Source organism: Parasteatoda tepidariorum, chromosome 9 (assembly GCF_982258835.1).
Source record: "Parasteatoda tepidariorum strain Cologne lab strain chromosome 9, Ptep-v5.0, whole genome shotgun sequence".
In the NCBI taxonomy this organism is placed as follows: domain Eukaryota; kingdom Metazoa; phylum Arthropoda; class Arachnida; order Araneae; family Theridiidae; genus Parasteatoda; species Parasteatoda tepidariorum.
In genome coordinates this window covers 27,019,709-27,043,729 of record NC_141763.1, presented here as the reverse complement: position 1 = coordinate 27,043,729, position 24,021 = coordinate 27,019,709, and the positions used below count along the sequence as shown (strand labels likewise).

The 24,021-nt window shown below is 28.5% G+C and overlaps 2 protein-coding genes across 2 annotated transcripts; both read left to right on the top strand.

Annotated features, from left to right (window-relative positions):
- The first annotated feature begins 523 nt into the window (after positions 1-523).
- LOC107444763 (protein OPI10 homolog) lies at positions 524-10,293 on the top strand. Its single transcript, XM_016058982.3, has 4 exons — positions 524-679; positions 2,510-2,639; positions 4,662-4,769; positions 7,299-10,293. The coding sequence occupies exons 1-4, from the start codon at positions 638-640 to the stop codon at positions 7,613-7,615; spliced, it is 597 nt and encodes a 198-aa protein (XP_015914468.3). The 5' UTR covers positions 524-637; the 3' UTR covers positions 7,616-10,293.
- Positions 10,294-15,566: 5,273 nt separating this feature from the next.
- On the top strand, positions 15,567-22,143 carry LOC107444764 (uncharacterized). The gene is made up of 2 exons (XM_016058984.4): positions 15,567-15,674; positions 19,170-22,143. Exon 2 carries the CDS (start codon positions 19,194-19,196, stop codon positions 21,960-21,962), a length of 2,769 nt encoding a protein of 922 aa, XP_015914470.1. The 5' UTR covers positions 15,567-15,674; positions 19,170-19,193; the 3' UTR covers positions 21,963-22,143.
- Positions 22,144-24,021: the final 1,878 nt, after the last annotated feature.

The following is a 24,021-nucleotide window of genomic DNA, read 5'->3' as shown; positions in this document are numbered from 1 at the left end:
CAGAAATATTTTAAAATTTATTAAAGTTTTTTAAAAATTGCCAATTTGGCGACATTTTCTCATCTAGATGAAAATTATCAAAATTATTGGGTTATTCTCAGATTTTGCAAATTTTTATCAGCCCAGGTAATATAGCATTGAGGTAAGTTTTTAGATATTAGACAACATTCGTTTTTCATTTTCACAAAACTGTGGTTTTTGACGTTTTGCGCTATTTTCAAAATAAGCGTAGACCCCGCTGGCTTTAGATAAGCTGAACTCTACGTAATAATCATGAGTAACTGTTTCAAAATCACAGCAGTTATAAAAAAGGCATGTTATTCGCTAAATAGCATCATTTCATATCACGAAAGAGCCTTCGAAAAACAACCTTTAATGAAATTTATTTACCCGCGTAAGCTAAAGCCAATCAGATCTCGTTTATATTGAAGAAGCAATTCATGAAATTTTTTTTCCATATGCAGTGAAAATCGCTCCTTAAAAAGAATAATCATTTAGTTTCAAACTAGAAGTACTGTTTTTAACTTTAACTGGGACCGATATCATAATATTTGTAAACAAAGTGTTTTCGTTTCCTATCTCAGCTTACTGAGAAGATAAATATATTGAAACTACTAGATTTGATTTATTTTTACTGATGGCGGCGCCGATGTTTGCTGTGATTGTTGCTGGTAGATTGGTTAGTACAATTAATTGGTAAATTTTAAGATACAGTTCTTGTAGATTCATTGTTTGAAAGTTCTTCTCTTCTAAAATGACTTACAACCTTCTTATTTTTACATCCTGTATTAATAAATTGATTTATTCTCTTTAAATTGAATGTGCAGATTGCATTTTTTCCTATTTTATTAAATAAAATTACTAAAATGTTTATGGTAATTGTTTTTTGGTGTAACATTTGATCACCAGTGTCATCTAGTCCTAAAGAGAATTAAAAAAAGTTCATTTAATGTATTTTGTGATTGAGAATTGTTAGGATTATTGAAACAGGAAAATTGACTGCTCTCTTGTTGCAGCTTTGATGATTAGGTTTTAATTTCTTTTTTTTTTTATCTTTCGTTTTAAATCTTCTGTTATAAAGTTGAATAGGGTACTATCTCTTCGATTGGGCACTGTAACTAAAAGCTTTTTCTGTACATGAAATCTTCCATTTTCTTCTTATTTTTATTCTGGTTTCTTATAAATCTCCCCCTTCCATTTAAGTAGTTTTCTCTGTTTTTGTTACGAACTTAAGAAAAATTCCAAAATAATAGACGTATTCTGTTGTAAATTTTCAGCTGACCTTCTTGTAAGATATTTTAGTATTAGAATCTGTTAACGGCTACTACCTTTGCAATGCACCAAAGTGTTTTCAAACTAAACAAAAGAATATGCCCACAAGTGATTACGAAAGGATATTTCCATATCTTGATCTGTTGCACCAACGCGATCGGCAAGGTGCCAACTAGTACTTGTAAAAATTTGCAAGTAATAGTAGTTAACTTGCAAATTTTTTAAAAAAAATCTGTATATGTTTACCCGTAGTCGGCTACGAGTTATAAATTTCGAGTTGGTCCCTTTCTATGATGTTTTTTTTTCTCTCGTAGACCTAGGCCCAGAAGTCTTGGCGATTATTCTGCCACAGATCAGGAATAAGGATATCTCCCCTGATTACGAGTTTTACCCTATAATAGGTCCTTATCTGCATTGTTTTTTTATTTCTTGCTAAACATAATGATGTAGACTATAATATACAAAGAAATCATTCTCTTACTCTTCTTTTTTTTAAATAAATGTATTACGTTTAAATTCTTAGTTAAAGTGATTTATGTAGCATATTCCTTTTTTGCGTTTACAGTATATGTTTGAAGTTTTCCGTTTTTTTAACTTTTGTTCTTCAAAATTATTAACCTTGTCTTGCAAATAATATTTTGCCACATGAAACTAAGATTTTACAAGAAATGATTTTTCATATTCGATTTTAATTGGTTCTTAGATTTTTTTTATATCTGTACTTCTGTTAAGTATTTCATGAATTGTAGTCAGAAGCATATGCTTTTACTCATTATTGATATTGTGTCGGATTCAATGATTTTGTTAATCAAAGTAACAAATTATGTAAGCACCAAGAAATTTTGATATGATAATTACCTATTAATATTTTTTCTATCCTTTGCAGTTGATTTGTTTACATATTACTTTCTTAAAAAAGGAAAACTTGTACCTTTTAAGTGTTTACTATGTATCTCTTTAACAATAAATAATTATACATGATTTTCCTTTTTTATTATATATATATATATATATATAACTGAAAACTAATCGGAATATTAAAGTATTTCTTCTGCCTGCTTATCTAATTTATTCATATATAATAAGATTTCAATTCTAATTAAATAAATATTGGATGTATTTACTCATTTCAAAATCAATAATAAATATCCTACTCTGGTGCTATTAATTGATCGAAATAAATTTTTCAAGTGTCATTTTTACTAATATTTTTTTCTTACTTTTTCACATTTTCTAGGTTCAGACTGATTTCCAGGCTATTGATAGTACAAAGTTTGTTACAAATATTGTTGATGCTGACAATGTTAATCACATAGTGGTGTTTTTAACTGGTGTTCAACCTTTCCCTGATGGATTAGGGGGATCAGGTAAATTAATTTTTATAGAGTTTCTTTTATTTATTCATGTTGTTAATACCTTTGATTTAACCTTTGCTTAAAAAATCGTTATAACTCTTGTAATTCTTTGCTTCAAATTAATTAATTTATTTTTAATCCACTCTAATTTATTGCTACTCTTACTCATATGCAGGTAAAGCTAAAGGAATTTTTCTCTACACTGTTCTATAGTTTTGATAAAGCGAAATTTTCTGATAACGAATGATAAAAGAATAATTGTGTATGAATGTATGAGAATAATCAGGACCTTATTTAGAGATCTTAGGACTATTGTGGGTTTAAAACTGTCTGTCTTAAGCTATGCTAATATAACAAAAATTTAGGCTTATTATAATTTCAATTTTGTAATGTTAGAATTTTGCTGTACAAATGAAGAAACAATAGAAGTGTGCTATATGAATTTTGAAATAGTTTTAAAAATTCGATTCTTCAATTTAAAATAGTGTCTGAACTAATTAATTAGCATATTAAAGCTTTGACCCTTGGATCATTAAAATTGAATCTTGTACCAGAAAATCTGATCATTTGAACAAAAATTATTCGGGATGTTCCGTTTTTTATGCAGTGTATATATACACTGCATAAAAAACGGAACATCCCGAAAATAGTGATATATCACTATTTTCTAACTATGTGCTATTATCTAGATTGGCGTAACTTGCTCATATAAGTTTCCATTTCTGCACGTAATATATGTGTATATGTAATAATTTTGCCATAACTATGTATTTTTAGTATTAATTAATATTATTTTGTATTAATGAATATTATATATTTTCTTATGCTTAGTGCATTCTTCATATTTCTTCTTAAACTGATTTTTCAAAGTATAAGTGAAAGCTAAATTTATAAAAAATTTCTGTTGTCTTCTGTGATTAGTTAATAATTTGACAGTTCTAGTGTTATGTGCTCTTGTATTAACAACTATCAGCGAGTTGTACACTTCAAATGTTTGATTCTATTTTATAAAATATTCTATTAATTGTAGACATCAATATTAAAATTTGATTAAAAAAATTAGCTTCTGAATCTTGTACAAATATCTTAAGTTATTTTCTGTTTCCTTAAAATTTTGAGTTTTTATTTCTAGTTTTAATTGTATAATTTTCATCCGTCTGCTAAGAATAATTTTACAGAGATGCCAACTTGCTTCGGACAGCAAATATAAATTTCAAAGTGGTAGTTTATCAACTGTAATTCTTGGTTTAAAAATTTAATTTAGTAGATTTTTATCCACCACTATTTCTAAATAATTCGTAAGCTTATATAATTCACCACTTTGTATTACTTATGTCATGATGTACCTTATAAAATGCAAGCATAAATAGTAAAATTTTTGCAGAATTTAGCTTATAGTCATTTACCGTGTTTTTAATTATTTTTGCTTGTCCGGAGCAGTTGGCATCTCTGATTTTAAGATTTAATAATTTTTTTAATAAATTTTTAATTCTTAACATTTTTAATTTTTGCAAGCTTATTGCTTTTTTTTAGAATTATTCTCAAACTTAGGATATTTCTTTTGTGTTTCTGTCTGTGTTTGATACTGTTTTGTGTATCTTGTGTTTTATCACTCCAAGTGTTCATAAGAACATTCTTATATAGAATTCTACCTGTTTGTTAATCTATGAAAGTTATGCTTAGCAATGTGTTATTCAAAGCCTTTAAAAATTCTAGACATACATAAAATGTTTTTTGTCTGACAATTCTCTTCAATCTTTCCTTATCTTTTCATGGACTGGATGGAGAAGAAATTGGTTTTGATATGAATGCCTTTTAAAAAATTCAAAAGTTATAGTCCTAACTCCTTTTTTTTTTTGTAGAATTCTGGTAAGAGAAATTCAAACAAACATGTAATGCAAAGATATTTAATTAGATTTTTATCATTATTCATTTTCATAATGGTCATGTAAAAATTAGCAAGTATTTATATTAGCAAGAAAACTGAAACAATTATTAACTGAAATAATTATAGATATAAATTATTATTTTCAGTGTACTTTAGTTGGCCAGATCCTACAGCAGCTCCAACTTGGCAATTTCTAGGTTTCGTTTCAAATGCAAAACCAAGTGCAATTTTTAAAATATCAAAGCTAAAATCAGGTTTGTATATTTACTAATGATTGGCTATTTATATTTTTATATGGTTTCAAAAATTGGTGTTTTTTTCTTTCAATTTATTGAAATAATATTGTTTTTCACTGGTTATCTTTTTAAAAAAGTTTGGTAATATATTTGGTTAAATCATATTACCAAATTATTGAATCAAGTGATCATTTTTTAAAAAAAATCTATATTCATATTATGCTTCATATGTTATGTTAATTTCCTAACAAAACCTGCTGTTGTTTAAAATTAAAATAATGCTTTTCTGAATTTAAAATAAGTTATCTTCTTAAGAACTGAGGTCTGAATATTCTTCCAGTATATGTTATAATCAAAAAAGAAGAGATGGGAATTTGACAAATAGTTGGAAACAAAGCGACATGAAATTTTATAATCTAAAATTTAAATAAAATTGGACCAACATGCTTTAAATTAAATTCAAAACAGTTTGATATAAAATTATAAAATTTAATTACAATACTTTGTTTTTAATAATAGCACACATATATTATAGAGATTTATTTTCTAAGAAAAGAAGATTAAACCAAACCTATCTTACATCCAGAAATGTTACTGTCAGTTACAGGAGTAGTATGTATTATAAAATAAACTCTTACCTTTGAAGTTGTAGGTAGTACTTGAAGGCATTTAGATATTTATTAACTGAGGAATTTATCATGAGAAAAGCTTATTCGTTAAGGATAATCAATGTGGTTCATTTGATACTAAATAAAGAACCAGGAAGCACAAGAATAATTGTATAGATGGAGAGATTAATTTTTATGTCATAATTTATAACTTGTGTTTGATAAGGATGTTTTATTTTGAAGAAAAAGTTTTTTTAAAATTAATATTAAATTTTATCTTTGCTAAAGCAATTTAAAAATTATTATGTAATTTTTAAACTGCTTCTGCAGTTGCATTATTAGATAACCATTAGATAAGATTTATAAGAGCATAAAATTTATTTATAACTTAAAAATGCATACAATTTTTTGCTAGTGCTTTCTAGTAATACTTGAAAGTAAGAGTTAGTTGTTACTCTGCACTTATTAACAAATCTCGTAAATTTTTAACTTATTTTGTATTGACAATATAAAGTATTTATTAAATATATTTTATTTTTAAAGTTATCTATTATTTCATAATTATAATGTCTTAAGTAGTGAATTATTAATAGAAAACAATTTATGTATCAGAGCATTGTAATATGTTATATTATTTGCTAGGTTTTAAAATGTGCTTAGTTATGAAAATTTACCTCAAAAAAGTTATTTTCCAAGAAAATATTCAATGCATTTTTAACTAAAATATTCTTTGATATTCCCCCCCCCCTCCTTTTTTTTTATCAAAATATATTAAAAAAGTACTTGAATTAAAAAGAGTACTTAAAAAAAATGTTTACTTGGACTTTGGATCCTCAGTGGCGACTTGAAGTCCACCTATATTCAGATCTGCAGGTACTAAGAAATAAAGACTGTATTTATGTCATGCTGACCAAATTACCACAACCACACCATTGGTCTAGAAATTGAGTAGCCTTAACCTCCATGAGTCCCTGGCTCACAGCAGGCTGTTGCGCTAATATTTTACTTTTCTTAATGAGTACCCTGATTTAAAAAACTAATTACTTTCTGATGTTCTTATTATAAATGAATTTGATTGTTGTTGTAAAAAAATTTAATGCAGTTTACTTTTTTGAACTTTTATTAATTTATACAAGCAGAAAATGTTATTATGCTGGTAATTACATAGATTCTATAACCTATAACTTATACAACTGTATGTATCTGCCCAATTTTTTCTGAATCAAATGTACAATATGCTCTTAATTTTCAGTAGTGCTTTCATTTTATTGTTGATAATGAAAAAATATTAGTATAATTTAACAATTATTATAAACAAGCTCTAAGTTAGATCACAGTCCTTAAAACTTTTTTTACTTCAGTACATTATTTTGTATTTTAATTTGATGGATAAAAGGTCATTTGTAAAAATGACCTTTTATCTTTCATTTATCTTTCTTTTTTTTTTTGTTATACCTTTTCCGTTTAATAAGTTTGATTGACTCATATTTAATGAGCATTTAAATTTGAATACTTTCTTATGTTGTTATTATAAATAAATTTGATTGTAGTTTTAAAAAATAGTTTGTTTTTTATAACTTTTACTAATGAATACTAAATGATTGATACAAAACTTACTTTACTGATTGATATTAAATTATACTAATTGTTAAGCTAAATCACAATACTCAGAGTTTTTTTCCCCTTTCAGTATATTGTTTTGCATTTTAGTATAATTGATAAAAAGTCATTTATAAAATGAAAGGCAATAAAAATAGATTTTTTTTTCTTTTGTGCATTACCGCTTCTACCTTTTTAAATTTTGAATGACTCCTTTATTTAAAAAATTAATTGCTTTCTTGATATTCTTATTAAAAATTAATTTGATTGTAGCTTTTAAAAATGAATGTAATTTGGTTTTGTTAAGTATCACTCATCATTAAAGTTTTGTTCTTTACAGACACAAATATCACTACACCTTTTGGTATACAGCCAATATCTCATGTTGCGCAAATCGGGATCTCTGTAGAACCTTTGCAGCAAATTCAATTGCAGACACCTATTGCCACAAGCACTCCTTCCAATATGGACTCTTTCCTTGAATTCACGAATAAAATGCTTGAAAACTTCGTCAATTACATAGCTTCCTTTGCCGTAACCCCTGCTCAAATACTGCCGAATACTTCTGAAAACTTTGTACCCCTCAACACTGTCCAGCAGTGGTACACGAACTTTCAACGGCGACTGCAGCAAAATCCTAATTTTTGGAAGAGTTGATTTTCATCAGTGAGAAAGGAAGTGATTATTTGTTTTTTAAGGTCTAAATTAATTATCTGCTAAGTTTGGATTATCAGCTTTAAGATCTAAGCTGATCCTGATTTCTTGAAAACTATTTTTGTCTGTGGCAATTGAAAATACTTTTCTTTGGAATTACTTGTCTCGTTTATTTTATGTGCTGGAAAAATTGCTTACTGATTATTTATTTTTGTTTGTGTAATTGTTTGCTCAAAAAAATGTATATAAAAACATTTTTTTTTAAAATTTGTGCTTAATTTTTATAAGGGAGCTTTTTAAATTATAAAAGAGTTGAATGTTTATTTTCTACATACATTTAAACTAAGCTTTTCCTTGTTTATCACTGAGTTCTAAGATTTCTTCAGATAACTTTTGGAAGCTCAGACACTATGTCAAATAGTTATTTCCTCTCTGATATGCCTATTTTGCTTTTTTAATCATTACTGTGCCATTTAGTAAAAACTATTTTATGTATTAAAATATTTTAAGGGGTCCTAGGTTTAAATTCTTCTCCCTCCCTCTCCCTTGTTAAAATATGAATTAATTTATGAATACCTATTCCATATTTATTTTTAAGTATTTTAATATCTTTTAAACATTGTCAAACTTTAACAAAATTAGTGAATATATTTTATATTATATTTTATTCCTTAAAATATATTATTATGAGTAGAAAGAAAAAAACATTCCAAAATATTAAATAAGAAGTTAAATTGGGATTGTTATCCACATTATTCTCTAGCGGTTGTGATAAAACATTCAGTACCTTACAAAATAATCCATATTAAAAATTTATAAAAACTTTTAATGCCCTTTTTGCAACAAATAAAATTGTTAAATAGCTTAGTTATTTACTTATTGAAATGAGTTTTTATTTTTTAAGGGGTCTTGGATTTAAATTTTTCCTCATGTTAAAATATGAATAAATTTATGAATACCTATTCTTTATTTATTTTTAAGTATTTTAGTTTGTTTTTTTTAAATATTGTCTAACTTTAACAAAATTAGTGAATATATTTTAATGTTATTATATTTTAATATATTTTATATTATAATATTTTATTCCTTAAAATATATTTTAATGAGCAGAAACAAAAAACATTCCGAAATATCAAATGAGAACTTAAATCAAGATTAGTACTCATATAATTCTCTAGTGGTTGTGATATAACATTCAGTACCTTTCAAAATAATCCACATTTAAAGATTTTTAAAAACTTTTAATGCCCTTTTTGCAACAAATAAAATTGTTAAGTAGCTTTGTTATTTACTTATTGAAATTAGTTTTCGAAGTTTTTATTGTTTTAAGGGGTCTTGGGTTTAAATTCTTCCTCATGTTAAAATATGAATTAATTTATGAATACTATTCCCTATTAATTTTTAAGTATTTGAGTATTTTTTAAACATTGTCAAACTTTTAACAAAAATTATTACAATCACTTTAAAAGATTAGAAATGTTTTTATCCTTATAAATTAGAATTTGTTAATAACAGTTCCTGGTCAAATTATTCAACACACTACTATAATCTTAATTATGAGGTGATACTATGCAGCTTTATTGTTTTTATGCGACTGAAACCGGTTTGCACTTCTTTAAGTTCATGTATCAATTGATTAAATTAGTTGATGCATAATACAAATTCGACAATTGGATAAATTAGACAAAATATTATATAAATATAGAATATATATTATATCAGATATTATATTCTAATAATTAGATCAAATTATTCGACACGCTGTAGTTTTTTAATAGTACATGTTTTGCATCAGTTTATATGCAATACTTTTATATTTAAACATAAATGTAATGGGTTTTTATTCAGGAGATTCCTTACATACTTCCTATTTATATTTATTTTTAACGTATTCCATTACAATGTTAACCAATTGATGCACAAACGTAAACAAGTGCAAACCGGTTTCAGCAGCGTAAAAACAATAAAGCTGTATATTATCACCTGATAATTAAGATTTTGCATAGAATCTTATAGTGTGCCTAATAATTTAGCCACAGACTGTATGTACCTTAAAATATATTTTAATGAATAAAAACAAAAAAACATTCCAAAATATCAAATAAGAACTTAAATAGGGATTAGTATTCACATAATTCTCAAGAGGTTCGTTTGGGGGAGGGGGAGTAGAATCTATCTCTTGTGCACCCTTAGAAAATCTAGTTAACTCGTTTGTCTGCTATGTCAGTAACAAACTGGTTTGGTAAATATTATTATTCATTCTCTCAAGAAAAATTATGTACTCTTTCGAGCACATTACAACTAACAGAGCAATTTGAAGGTGGGAAAAAAGATTGTCGTTCACTTTAATTTATTTTTCTTCTAATTTTAGTTATTTTTAAAGGTAATTATTATATACTTATAATTTATGTTATTAATTTGCAATAGTATGTAAAGCATATTCATTGTAACGCTGCTGTCATTCAGAACATACAAAATGAGAAATAATTAAAGAGTATTAAGTGCAAAGAGGTGGGAAAATGTTTCAGTTGAAAATATGTGACAAGTTTTTGCAATAACTTTAAATAGTAACACAAGTTATTTTTAATTTAAAGTTCACTCCTTAAATGTTCACATAATAATATTTATGTATGTATCATTATGAAGTGTAATAAATTTTGGAAGATATTTTTCCATGTTAATGCTTTGTCTTTGTGAATATTTTCCAACTAATGGAATAATTGGATAAAATGGTTATCTGACAGAGATAATTATTGACCTAAAAATAAAAGTCACGACTTAAATAAGTAACCGGTCACTTTTTACCATCGCTTTTTTAAAAATTGTTTCATTGTAAATGTACATCATTGTAGAAAGAATCTCTGGAAGATAGAATTTTCATTGAAATGCCCAATGTCAACTTTCAAATTTTTGATCTTTCATAATCCATCAGTCTGTGGTAAAAAAATTCATGTTGAAGGAGAGTCCTTTAACAATAAACATATCTCAGAATAGTAATGTAATTAAATGCATTTTGCCTCCTAAAATATTTTTACATAAAGTTCTTTAAAGTCAGTATGTTTAACTAAATTTTGACACATATTTATTTTGTTTTTATTGTTGAATTAATTTTTTATAGCTGTAGATTATTTCTAAAATTAATTTTTTTTTTCAAAAAAAATAATAATAAAATTTCATCCAAGCAAAGAAAAAAAATTTGTAGAATAGACTCTAATGATTTAGTAGCCACTTTTTCTTAAACCTAATCCTCAAACCCCACCTAAAATTAAAGACCTGAAAATAAAAGCAGTGACTTAAATAAGTAACCGATCCCTTTTTCCCATCGCTTTTTTAAAAATCATTTAATTATAAAAGTATATCAATGTAAAAAGAGTTTCTATAAAACAGAATTTTCATTAAAATGTCCAATGTCACCTTTTAGATTTTTGGTCCTTCAGAATCCGTCAATTTATGGTGGAAAGATTCATGTTGAAGGATAGTTCTTTAAACATATCTCAGAATAGTAATGTAATTAAATGCATTTTGCCTCCTAAAATATTTTTACATAAAGTTCTTTAAAGTCTGTATGTTTAACTAAATTTTGACACATATTTATTTTGTTTTTATTGTTGAATTAATTTTTTATAGCTGTAGATTATTTCTAAAATTAATTTTTTTTTTCAAAAAAAATAATAATAAAATTTCATCCAAGCAAAGAAAAAAAATTTGTAGAATAGACTCTAATGATTTAGTAGCCACTTTTTCTTAAACCTAATCCTCAAACCCCACCTAAAATTAAAGACCTGAAAATAAAAGCAGTGACTTAAATAAGTAACCGATCCCTTTTTCCCATCGCTTTTTTAAAAATCATTTAATTATAAAAGTATATCAATGTAAAAAGAGTTTCTATAAAACAGAATTTTCATTAAAATGTCCAATGTCACCTTTTAGATTTTTGGTCCTTCAGAATCCGTCAATTTATGGTGGAAAGATTCATGTTGAAGGATAGTTCTTTAAACATATCTCAGAATAGTAATGTAATTAAATGCATTTTGTCTCCAAAAATATTTTTACATAAAGCTCTTTAAAGTCAGTATGTATAACTAAATTTTGTCATGTATTTATATTATTTTTATTGTTGAATTAATTTTTTATAGTCATAGATTATTTCTAATATGATTTTTTTAAAAAAAAAATAGATAAATAAATAATCAAAGCAAAGAAGAAATATTTGCAGAAATATATTAAATTAAATTTATTAATAGCTATTAAATTTAAAGGACCTATCAATATAGGTTGTGGTTGAAGACTAGGTTTTAGGAAAAAGTGGCTACTGACTAAAAATTAAAATTTTCTGGTTTAGATAAGTAAGTTAAAAAGTTCTCTGTATGACAAATCTTTGGCAGTTGATATTTTCTAAATATCATAACATACGAGCAACTCTTACTCAGTGTTCTCCCTACGCGGTTTTAGAAGGTCTGCCCATTGGTATATTTGTAATATTTACTTTGTTCGATTGTTCTAAACTCGTTTAATTTTTTTAACTATCTCTTTTTTCGGGTGTATTAATAAATTTTTAATGATTTCAAAGTAAAAATAAATAACTTTTTTTTTTTTTTTTAAATGGACCTTTATGTGTTCATTTTCTCATAATTTTCAGTTTAAAATATCGAAAAAAGTTGTTTATTAATTAATCGTATATTTTAATAAAAATTTTTTGAAAAAAAAAATGCACAAAGATTGTCAGTTCGTGCGAACACAAAAAGTTCTTCATTGTTTTTAAGGCTACGTGGCCTTCCTCAAATGTTTGCTCCAATTGGGCGCTTTAAGTGCTATCTTCAACGGTATCACTTTGCACTTCTTCAGCTTCTACCACCATATCTTGAACAAACAACACCGCAAGTTTCAATTTTTTTTTTTTTTATCGACTGATGCATAAGAATCAAATCTGTTGTTTGTGGCGTTTTACATACACTGTGACATATCCCAATTTTTTTTTTTTTGAAAAAACTAACGATAAGTATAAATCAATTAATACAGAATAATTGATATATGAATTTTTTTAACTTCTCTAATAATTGACTAAGGTTTTTTCTTGTACGTGTACTTTAGTAGTAAAAAAAGTCAATTTCAGATTAGAAATTAAAATATGTTTTTAAGCTTAATTTGCTTATATCAATAATATATATATTTTTTAAAAATATAACAACGCTAATATAGAATTTTTTCATATTTATATGTATTTATTTATTGGTATTTTCGATATTCGACTGTAGGGAAATATTTCATGTTCCGTAAAAAAAAGAAGAGAAAAACCTATTGCTAAAAACTTAGATTAGGTACTAGTATATAAGGAACCTGTTCCCATGATACCAATAGTACCTATAATCACAATATCTTCGGCATTTCTGGTGCCAATAAAAGTTTCTCTGTGTGGCCCCTGCACTACTGCTTTTTACTTTTGTATTAAGAAAAAAACTAATAAACCAATAAGCTATGAATTAAGTTACTTTAAAATAAATTTTAAATATTGCCTTTCCCTAAAATCAGTTCTATCATTTAAATGGCTCCGGTCATCTAAGACAGCAAAGAAATTTATTTTCGTTAATTCTTAAAATATTGAATACTAAAAAAATTACTTTACTGGAATAAAATATATAATCAATTAAAAAATGTATTAAATTCCATAGACCTTTCAAAATTTTTTTAGTATATTAGTAATATACCAACCAATCAAAATTCGTTTAAATGGTCTCATAATGACGTCATACATTCTCGTCAACACACGGCTTGGGAAGCTTAGTTTCTCATCACAATGTCAAAACACGGCTTGGGAGCCTTAGTTTCCCATCACAATGTCAACATGACTTGGGAACCTTAGATGCCCACCATAGTTTTAACATGGCTTGATAAGCTTTAGATGCCCCAACACTATGTCAGCACGGCTTGGGAACCTCAGATGCCCTTCACAATGTCAAAATACGGTTTTGGAACCTTAGATACCTACCACAGTTTTAACATGGCTTAATAAGCCTTAGATGCCTCAACACATTGTCAATACGGCTTGGGAACCTTAGATGCCCATCACAATGTCAAAACACAGCTTGGGAACCTTAGATACCCATCACAATGTCAAATCACGGCTTGAGAACCTTAGAAACCCATCACAATGTCAAAACATGGCTTGGGAACCTTAGATTCCACATAGTCAACACGGTTTGGGAACCTTAGTTGCCATACACTGTCAACCCCCCCCCCCCGAAAGGTTCCACCTTATCGCGGTGGAGGGATTTAAAACTCCCTTTTTTTAAATGATGCAGCAGATTATTTTTATGAAATTTCTGTCCGAAACGTTATTTAATAAATGGGAACTAACCAAGTGGGCCTACTAAATATCCTCTTGCTTTTACCACTAGGCAACATAACAAAAAATTTGTTAGGAATTTTTAAGTGCAATATATCATTATTCTTATACAACTCATCAATGATAATGTTTTTCTCTCATAAAGAATATGCTTTAATGCTTCAGCGTGGCCAGAAATATGAAAAATATGCTTAATGGTAAATGATTTATGAAAGATTGAAAATTTGAAAACTTTAATTTAAAAATTAAATTAGTTAATTTTAGCATTTAGAGGAAATTCTGTTTAATTTACAAATATGTTTTGGAAGACAAGCCATAACAATCTCCATCTAAAATCTTTCTTCAAACTTTTAAATTTTTCCCGGTTATCGCCAACCCGAATTACAGGCTAGTTTAGAGGTAGCCAAATGATTAAATTTGTACTTTTATTTAACAATTTCAAACGAAATTTTACTATTCATATTAATTTTTATAATTTTTTTAAACTGCTTCTAATACATAATGGTGACATACGCATCATCACAATGCCAATACACATCACCACAATGTCATTGGTCAAGAATTGATGCATCCTTTAATTCCGTGGCGTTGACGTAAAACTTTGTCAATTTTTTATCACTTTTATTTGGCCTGATTTTGTTTTTATTTTTAGAAAAAGTTTCGTGATTTCTGATTAAATTGATTTTGATTGAATTGTATGTGGGATTTAGTATGACAAAAAACAGGATCTTTCTAACCTTAAAATAATGCTCTACAGTTCAAAACTTAAAATACAACGAAAGTGTATTTGTTAGGTAGCCACACAAAGGTAAGCGTTTTTAATGCATACCTGACCTTCTTATTAAAAAAAAAAGTGTCACAATTTAAGAAACATAAGAATATTTTTTTTGCTAATGCATTTTCTTTTTGCAGATTAGAAACTATTCTTAAGCTGATATTATTTAAGAAAATTTTGTGTTAAAAATACGTCTTCATTTTTGTTTTTAATTTTTAAGGTTTGTGTCCCAATGGGCGGTTCATCTGTGTAGTTACTTAGTGTAATGTGTTTTAATTGACTAAAAATAGTTTGATTTTAAGATTGTCATTCATTCTAAACTAAATTGAATGATGACATATTCTCAGTCATCTCAGCGATATTTCAACGAAACTTTGCTCTTGCTTTATTACTTTATTAAAAGTGATGTAAACATTTCTCTATTACATATTAAAAGTGATATATAATTCTCGAAATAATCATCAATAGTTTTTTTTTTCATTTCATTGTGCTCTCTCCACATTAAGCCTTACATTTTTTGCTTGCTCAGTAAAACATAATATAGCGTTAAATTGAACACTCAAAACAGCAGCGGTTTTCAATAGAGGAAAATTAATAATGTACTATAAATTGATGTAGCGTTTTTAAAGTTAATAATATCAAGAAAGGAAAGACTCTCTCATTTAGTTTTAGTTTAATAATCCGTAAAGATAGAGAAGAGGAAATAAAAATTAACTTTTTAGTTTCATCTTCATCCTAAGAGATTGATAGCAACTAAACGATTGAACGGTAACGGATAAAGGATATCCGCTTTTTTGGACTTAAAGCGAAACGAAAAAGATCATTTAAAAAAATTCAAAATATCCCAATGATTTATTCACGGATGCATAAATTTCTTCTAACGATGCAAATTTCTTCTAACGATGCATATTTCTTCGAGCCTGCTATAATTTCACTAACATGAGGTAAGTGACATGAGGTTAAATAGTATTTCAGTTTTATTCTCCGAAATTTTTGAATTATATATTCATTTGAATTTTAAGGCATTATTCTAATAAAAATGAATTTATTAAAAAATATTTTGTACATTAGCTATTTTGTTACGTATGCTTGGTTAACTGCATGAATACCCGAAAGGCTTGAATACTTAAGGACAAAAACATAATAATTTTTAAGGTAATCATGGAATGTTTTTGGAAAAATTTATATTAATTTCTATAAATTGTGAGAAAAATAAATATACTTTAAAAGTATTTATTGTGCATTAAATTGAAATTTAATTGTTGATATAATTTAAAGCTTAGATGCCTGTTATATAACATGCGTATAGATATTGAGACCATCTTTAGCCATGACGCATGTGTGGGTATGTAAGTGAATGTATATAGAGCAGTAAGTAAGTTACTTTTATAAATTAAGATTGTAACACTAATTTATTTATTTCTGATCATAGCATTACTGATTTATTTTAAGGTAGAAACTAATTATGATAAGCTATTTCTATAGCCAACTGGGGCCCTATTACCAACTCACCGAAATTTATTCCGCTCGGAAACGATTCCGCTAGGAGACTAGGTTTCATCGGATTGCCAATTTCGTAAAACCCACTTTTTCGTAACATGAGCATATCGGAATCCGGAATCGAAATTGACATTCCGTACGATTCCGGTGAAATTGAAGATTACAGGCGGGACTAACTTTGACCAATTAGAAAATTACTATAATTCTAATTTATTGATCTGGAAGGATATGTTTGTTTTCTCTTCTTCCATGCGAGCTAAAATCACATTAACTTAGAACTGAAAGCTTAAAAATTCATACATTTTCAACAATTTTGTGTGTTCTAAGCCAAGCGTGTGTTTATTTGAAGTATAGAGAGTAGTGTAGAGTAAAATTACAACGTAGTATTTTCAAATGGCTTCACGTACAAAAATTAGTATTCGGCTGTATTAGCATTCCTAAAAAACAATGCAGATTTAAATAAAGGAACCCTTACCGACATATATATAAGCATTTTTTTATGTTTAAATATATGATTTAACAGAGCGAGTTCAAAACTTAAACCCTTTGAATTTTAATAGTTTACTATTATTGTTTCAAAATCGCTATAATTAAAAATGCTTTATGTGACAAAAGAAATATAAGAAAAATATAAGTCAAAAAGAAAAAATATAAGTCATTAAAAAATATAAGTCTTGCAACCGTAAATTTGTTAAATTTTCCTATGAGAATTGAAATTAAAAATCTTTTTCATCACAATAATTATTCGTAGCGTTTATTATGAAGAAATCTGCCAAATCATTTCTTAACGTCCCCAAAAGGCTATCTACCCTGCTAATGAATTGCCCTCAATCAAATGATCTTAATTTTGTTTTGTTTTAACAAGGAAGAAAGATAAAATAACTCATAATTTATGTAAATATTTAAACATTGCTGCCTTTATGTTTTTTTTTAATTTTTATTTATTTATTTTTTTCACAGAAAACAATCATATTTTGCGTTACACGTAAAGGGAAACCACGAAAATATCTTTCAGATTGCTTGACGCTTAAAGAGTTTCAGCTTAATGTTCAGGATTCGTAATGAAGTTTTTTTTATATAATGAATCATTTTTTAGCATCTTTGACAGACAGCCAATTATATTTGTGAATATAACGAAATGCTCTTTATATATTTTTTTATTTATATTTATAACTCATCCCAAAAATCAAAGTAACTAGCAATTTAAGTATCGGCGAAACACAATGTTTATAAAAGTTACAAAAATAATTTATTTTAACCATGATTAAGTTGAAATTAAAATTATCAAATTTTGCGTTACACGCGAAGAAAAACTACGAAAATGTTTTTCAGATTGCTTGGCGGTAATTGGATTTCAACCATAATGTTCATCATTATCTCAATGAAATTATTTTTTCATAAGCAATCATTTTTTATTATTAATCAGGCCTAGCCTTTGTGGCTCAGAAGATCTGGAGTCTCCTTGAGGTCAGGCTAACCGTGGGAGGTTTTCGTGGTTTTCCTCTCCATGTAACGGAAATGAGGGCTAGTTCTATCAAAAAGTCCTCCACGGAGGCAAATTTCACTCAATGCTTGATACAGGACTCTCCTTGTCTTCTGGGTTGGATTTAAAATTACAAGACTATGGAGTTGAACATCAAACAAAAAATTAGGTCGGCTGTTCGACGACGGTTATAAAATTAAGAAATAGAGAAGTTATCATGTTTCTGGATATAACGAAAAGCTCTTCTTTTTAACTCAATCAGTTAAAACAAAATAAGCCGCAATTTAAGTATCGAAATACAATTATATTTATGAAAGCTATAAAAATATCCTATTTTAAATAAAATTAAATAAAAATTATCAAATTTTGTGTTGCACGTTAAGAACAACTACAAAAAATTTTTTTTAGATTGACTTTGATCGGTAGTAATGACAGTAAACAGCGCCATTTTAATCACTATAATAAACAAACTCCTACCGAAATCTAGATTTCGCTGGGTCTAAGCCTGCCGGAATCGGATTCGTAATTATTTCGCATCGGAATTTAGTTCCGATCGGAATGAAGACCTCGTAATATGGCCTAACTGACATTCACGGATTTATAACGTCACGAGACCTTCATTTCGATCGGAATCAGATTCCGTGAAGCTGGTAATAGGGCCCGGACGGAATAGTATGGATTTAAAACCTTTTATTCTTGATCAAATAATAAGCAAACATCTTTTTTTTTTTTTTAATGGCGGGCACTTGGAGCTATTGTCCATTGGCAGAACTGCTAATTCTCTTTTCGTTACCCAGTGGGCACCTGTGGCGAAGCCACGGCGGTGGAACAGCGTCGCCCACGTCACACTACCACAACCCGTTTATAGGGCGGGTCACATTCACACACAAAGGAGAAAGGACATAGAACACAGGAGGGAAAGAAACATCCATGCCTTGCCCGGGATTCGAACCCAGAACCTTTCTGATGCAAGGACAGTTCCCTGCCCCCTACACAGCCTGGTCGGCAATTACAGATACTACCTTCTCCTATTCTTGTTATTGTAAGCTTTGGCAGCTGCTGGGAGATTAGTGGTGCACGATCTGTACCTCTTCTAGTTTAAATTATGAATTTAATTTAATGTTCTTTTCAGACCTATTAAGTTCATTTGCTTTTTACTGATCTTTATGACTCTCCACTGTTACATAAAGAAACTTAGGCACCTCAAAGCTTAATATAAAATATTTACTGCTGTTCTTAAAACTTTACACAAGAAAATTATTCTATTTATATTTTTTATGATAAAATTTGTACAAAATGTATCCAATATTGTAAGTATCAATATATTATGAGTATTATTATCAGCATATTATAAGTATCAATCTTAGATACAACCTCGATTAATTACTTTTCTATTTTTTTGTCTGTTTTTAATCTTTTTACACGGACTCCATGAATAGTTCTCTCTCAATTTCAGATTTCTGAATGCACCTTCTCAGTCATGGTATTTTATCATATAATTGTGCTTGGAATTGTGCTATCTGAAGCCAAATCCGTATGTAAATTCAAAGGATCAGGAGTGGACTGCAATTTGTCTTTATCGCCAACAACATCTCTGCTCAGATGCCAGAGCAAATGCTGGCTGAAGCCGTATTCAATCAGAAGAAGCATGGTTGATACAAATGTATCTAAAATAACATTTGCTAATCCCTTTGGCTGGGAAATCTTCAAAGAAGTCATATCTTACGAGTGCGAAGACGAAATCATGTTCGTAGACAGAGCGTATAACAACAGTGAAGAGCAGTGCGAGAAAAGCAACCACGCCAAATATAAATTAATGAATTTACTAGATGTTTTCGAAATAGATAATATAAAGAAGTTAGAATTATCACATTTCATAAACGTTAGTATATTTACGAATATTTATCCACAACTCTTTACTCTAAATATTCACCATAACGTATTTCCTGGAAATATTTCAAGCAGTACTATTCATTTCACAAACCCTTTGCGCAAGTTATATCTGACACATAATCAACTTCAATTTTTACCGGATCATATTTTTTCCTCTTCTTATTCTTTGAGAAAGTTAGATTTATCATCAAATAATCTGACTGAGATAAACAGAAGGCATTTTCAAAAACTTAAAAACTTGACGTCTCTGAATATATCACGTAATAAACTCGTTTGCATATCACCTAACACGTTTTCTGATCTGAATCATCTTAGAACATTAAATCTTTCGCATAACGACTTGTTGACACTAACGAATTCGAAAGACAAAACGGACGAAGACGATAGTAACGAAGAGGTGAATTCGACGAGTGAGCTGCAGATCCACGATAGTAATTTTTTACAACATCTTCAGTCTCTTCGTAACTTAGATCTCAGTAATAATATCATAACCATACTCCCTAATAACATGTTCAAAAATCATAGTTCGCTGTATTACATGGATTTAAGTCACAATTTTTTAAGAAAGTGCTATCGTTTTTCTGCTGAAAATTATTTGCATATTTTAAATCTTTCGCATAACCTAATTCAGATTTTTGGAAGATTGTGCTTTAAAAACTTGAAAAATTTAAAAATTCTAAATATCAGTTCAAATCTAATTAAAGAATTAAAATTAGATTTCGGAAAATCTGTGGAAATTCTCGATGCATCTCATAACAAGATCGCGACTGTATTAATCAGTGGTAAAATAAACATTCGTGTATTGATCTTGTTTGATAATGAAATCACTTCGTTTTTTTCGCTTTCACATCTATCGCCCCTTCTCGAATTGTTATTATTAGACTACAATAAAATTTACGATACAAATTTTTTGAAAGAATATCCATATTTTCAAGAAGTGAACCACACTGTCACGATTTCTGTAACATTTAATAACATTTCTACTTTCGATACATCATTTATGAAAGATAAAAACATTAAAAATCACGATGAACATGCGTTGAATGCTGCACACGGAATTTTACTGGACATTTCTTTCAATCCAATAAACTGCGATTGTGAAATGTATCACATGAAACAATACATAGTTGAATCAAATCGACACAAACTATTGTCTTTAATTAATTCCGAAAACATAAAATGCGCGATTCCTGAACCATTGAAAAATCATTCGGTTCAATTTTTGCACGACGATAACTTCACTTGTACTTTTAAAAACTATTGTCCACGATTCTGCACATGTGGCTCTCGTGGAAAAGATAGAAAGATTTTCGTCAACTGTTCTGGCCTTGAGCTTCATGAAGCTGATAAAAAACCTCAGTTTGAAGTTAGTATTCTATACTTTAATAAAAATAACTTAATAAACCTCTCCTCTCTGAATGAATGGACGAAATTAACTGACCTGTGGGTTGACAACAACCGTTTGGGGACATTAGAAGGATGGATCATCCCTCCAAATCTGTTGTTCCTTTCTGTAAGAGGAAACAGACTGAAATCTTTATCGAATAATATGATCCAGTTCATCCCAACTCAAAAAGATTTTCAATTATTTTTTGGACTGAATTCTATTAATTGTGATTGTGAAAGTGAAACTTTTAAACAATTTTTACTAGGACACGGAGAAGTTGTGAAAGACGTAAGAGAAATAACTTGTAATCAAAAAGTTGAGGAGAAAGTAGTAGAAACTCCTCTGATAGAAATGTCAGAACCAGAACTTTGTGCGCAACAGATCACTGCCAAATATAAACAAAAAGTTTTAACCATATTCTTTTGTATTTTACTCTTAATTATTATTGTTACTGTAGGTTTATATATCAGGCAGCGAGAGTTGATTCACTCATTTTTGTATGTTCACTGCAATAAACTATTTTGCTTCTATCCTGAAGTCGCCGATTTAGAGGAGAAATTATACGATGCCTTTGTTGCTTATAGTAGTTCTGATAAACGTCTAGTTATGAATCTTCTAAACGAATTGGAACAGAACGCGCCATTTTTTAAACTTTGCATTCACGAGAGAGATTGGATTCCTGGAGAAATTATAACTGAAACCATTGTGAAATCTGTACGAAGCAGTAGAAGAACCATTATAGTATTATCCGAATCGTTTATTTCCAGTCCATGGTTTAAAGTAGAACTGAAAGTGGCAATTTCGCAAGAACAAATGAATCCAATCATCGTCATCATGGTTGACAAGTCTATTTCTTTGAACGAATTAAACAGAGAATTACGAGATGCCATATCAAAGAGAACGTATCTTGAGTGGGGAGAAAGATGGTTTTGGGAAAAGCTACGTTACGCAATGCCACATAAAGTTTGAAATCCAGTTGAATTGATTTCTATCTAAGTTACTCGAAGGGAGTTATTATGCTTGTCAAATTACGTTATTTTTAATGCATTAGTGCCTTGTTTTTCGATTACCTTTATGCTATTTTTGTTAATCAATTAACGTTTGCAAAGAAACATATTTATTCTGTTAATAAAATGTCGGGTTTTGTTTTTATCAAAAAACGCTAAAGGCTTTTATTCTTAAAAATAGACTTTAAGTTGAAGCTATAATTCCTTTATACTTTAAATAATTGTACTGAGCCATTAAATTTAAGAGCTTAAGCCATTAATTTAAAGAATTGTAGTAATTATATCAAAAGGTATTTCTTTTAAAATTTGCCGTTTTCTAAATGCAGAATTGTAACCATTAGGACAGTAATGGAAAACTAATCTGATTTTCATTTTGTGACGTACCTAAGTTAAGTGCTAATTTGTCCAAAGCGCAAAGTGTCCTATAGGGACTAATATAGGGGATGCCCTTATATCTATGGCGTCCTCATAAACTTCTCATTTTTGCATATGCATGGAAGAACCACGTAAGTGACATTTTCAATGAGGCTGTTATCAGGGTGAAAGAAAAAGAAAGATGGCATCCGAACTATATTATAAATTTATTAGAAGACGGGATTAGATATTATTTGCCTTATTTTATTTACCATTACTTAATTCTAAATGATAATCGTGCAAGCATACTCAAACCTAATGTGGATTCAACTTGCCCCAAAATTTTTCTATAGGATTCTGGTCTAGATTCATTCGGTCAACCCCATTGTCATTCGGTCCCCCGAGGTACACCATTGATTAGATGTTACTAATCAATGGTGTACCTCACAACATGACAAGTAGCGTTGTCATCCTGGAAAATGATCCAACTCATAAAATGCATAAAGTTTCCTGCAAGTTCAAACTGCGTGAAGTAGATCAGGACCGCAGTTATACCATTCATTACGAACGATACATACGGGAAAACGGTGAAAGCGAGATGAAAATTAATACATTTACCTAGCGCATCAAAACATTTTTGTTTCAAAATTATTTACGATGTAAAAGAAGGATAAATAAATATATTTATTTATTTAGAGCATTTGGAACTTTTGGTTTTCTTTCTTCTCAGCACAAACAATAAACTTTGGACATTTGTTTCAATTTGCTGTTTATTTTCTGAAAGTTTGTGCGAATACAAAAAGTTCATTCTTCATTGTTTTTCAGGCTACGTGGCCTTCCTCAAATGTGTGCTTTCTTCAACGGTATTACTTTGCACTTCCAGCTTCTACAACCATATCATAAACTGACAACACTGCAAATTTCTAGTTTTTTTTTTATCTACTGATGCATAAGAATCAAATCTTTGTTTGAGGCGTTTTACCTACACTGTAACATATCCACATTTTCTTCATTATTAGCATCAGGAGTTATTGTGTTTCTTCTCAAAACAAATTAGCTTCAACATTTCTTTTAACCGTCGATTCGGTAGAATTTTTGAACGATAGACGCTGAAATCTGTTAGTTTCAAAATTGATCAAAATGGGTATTAGTAAATTCATAAGAATAGCATTTGTAACCAGATCGTTAAAACAAGACGCTACATACGGAAAACATAAATATGCACATACATATGAAGTACATACACATACATATGAGTTAGATATACGTTACATACGCAACTTTCTCAAAAAAAGCAGATATATTAATAACATACAAAAGAATTTGCATTTTTTTTTAAATATTACAACGCAAAATTTTATTTTAATATGATAGGGATGGCTTAGTTCAGTGTAATTAAATTTTATTTAGTTTCACAATTTAGACGCATTTATTTATAGCTATTTTATATATTCGACTTTCTAGAACTATTACAAAAGTTCCATAGAAAAGAAGGAAAAAAAACCTGTTGCTAGAAACTTATATAGGGAACCTATATTAGTATATAAGGAACCTGTTTGAACCTGAAGAAATCATAATTGCTTTATCATTTCTGGTGCCAATCTGCTGTAAGTTTTGTGTGGTCCCTGCACTACTATTTTTTACTTTTGAATTAAAAAAAATTAATA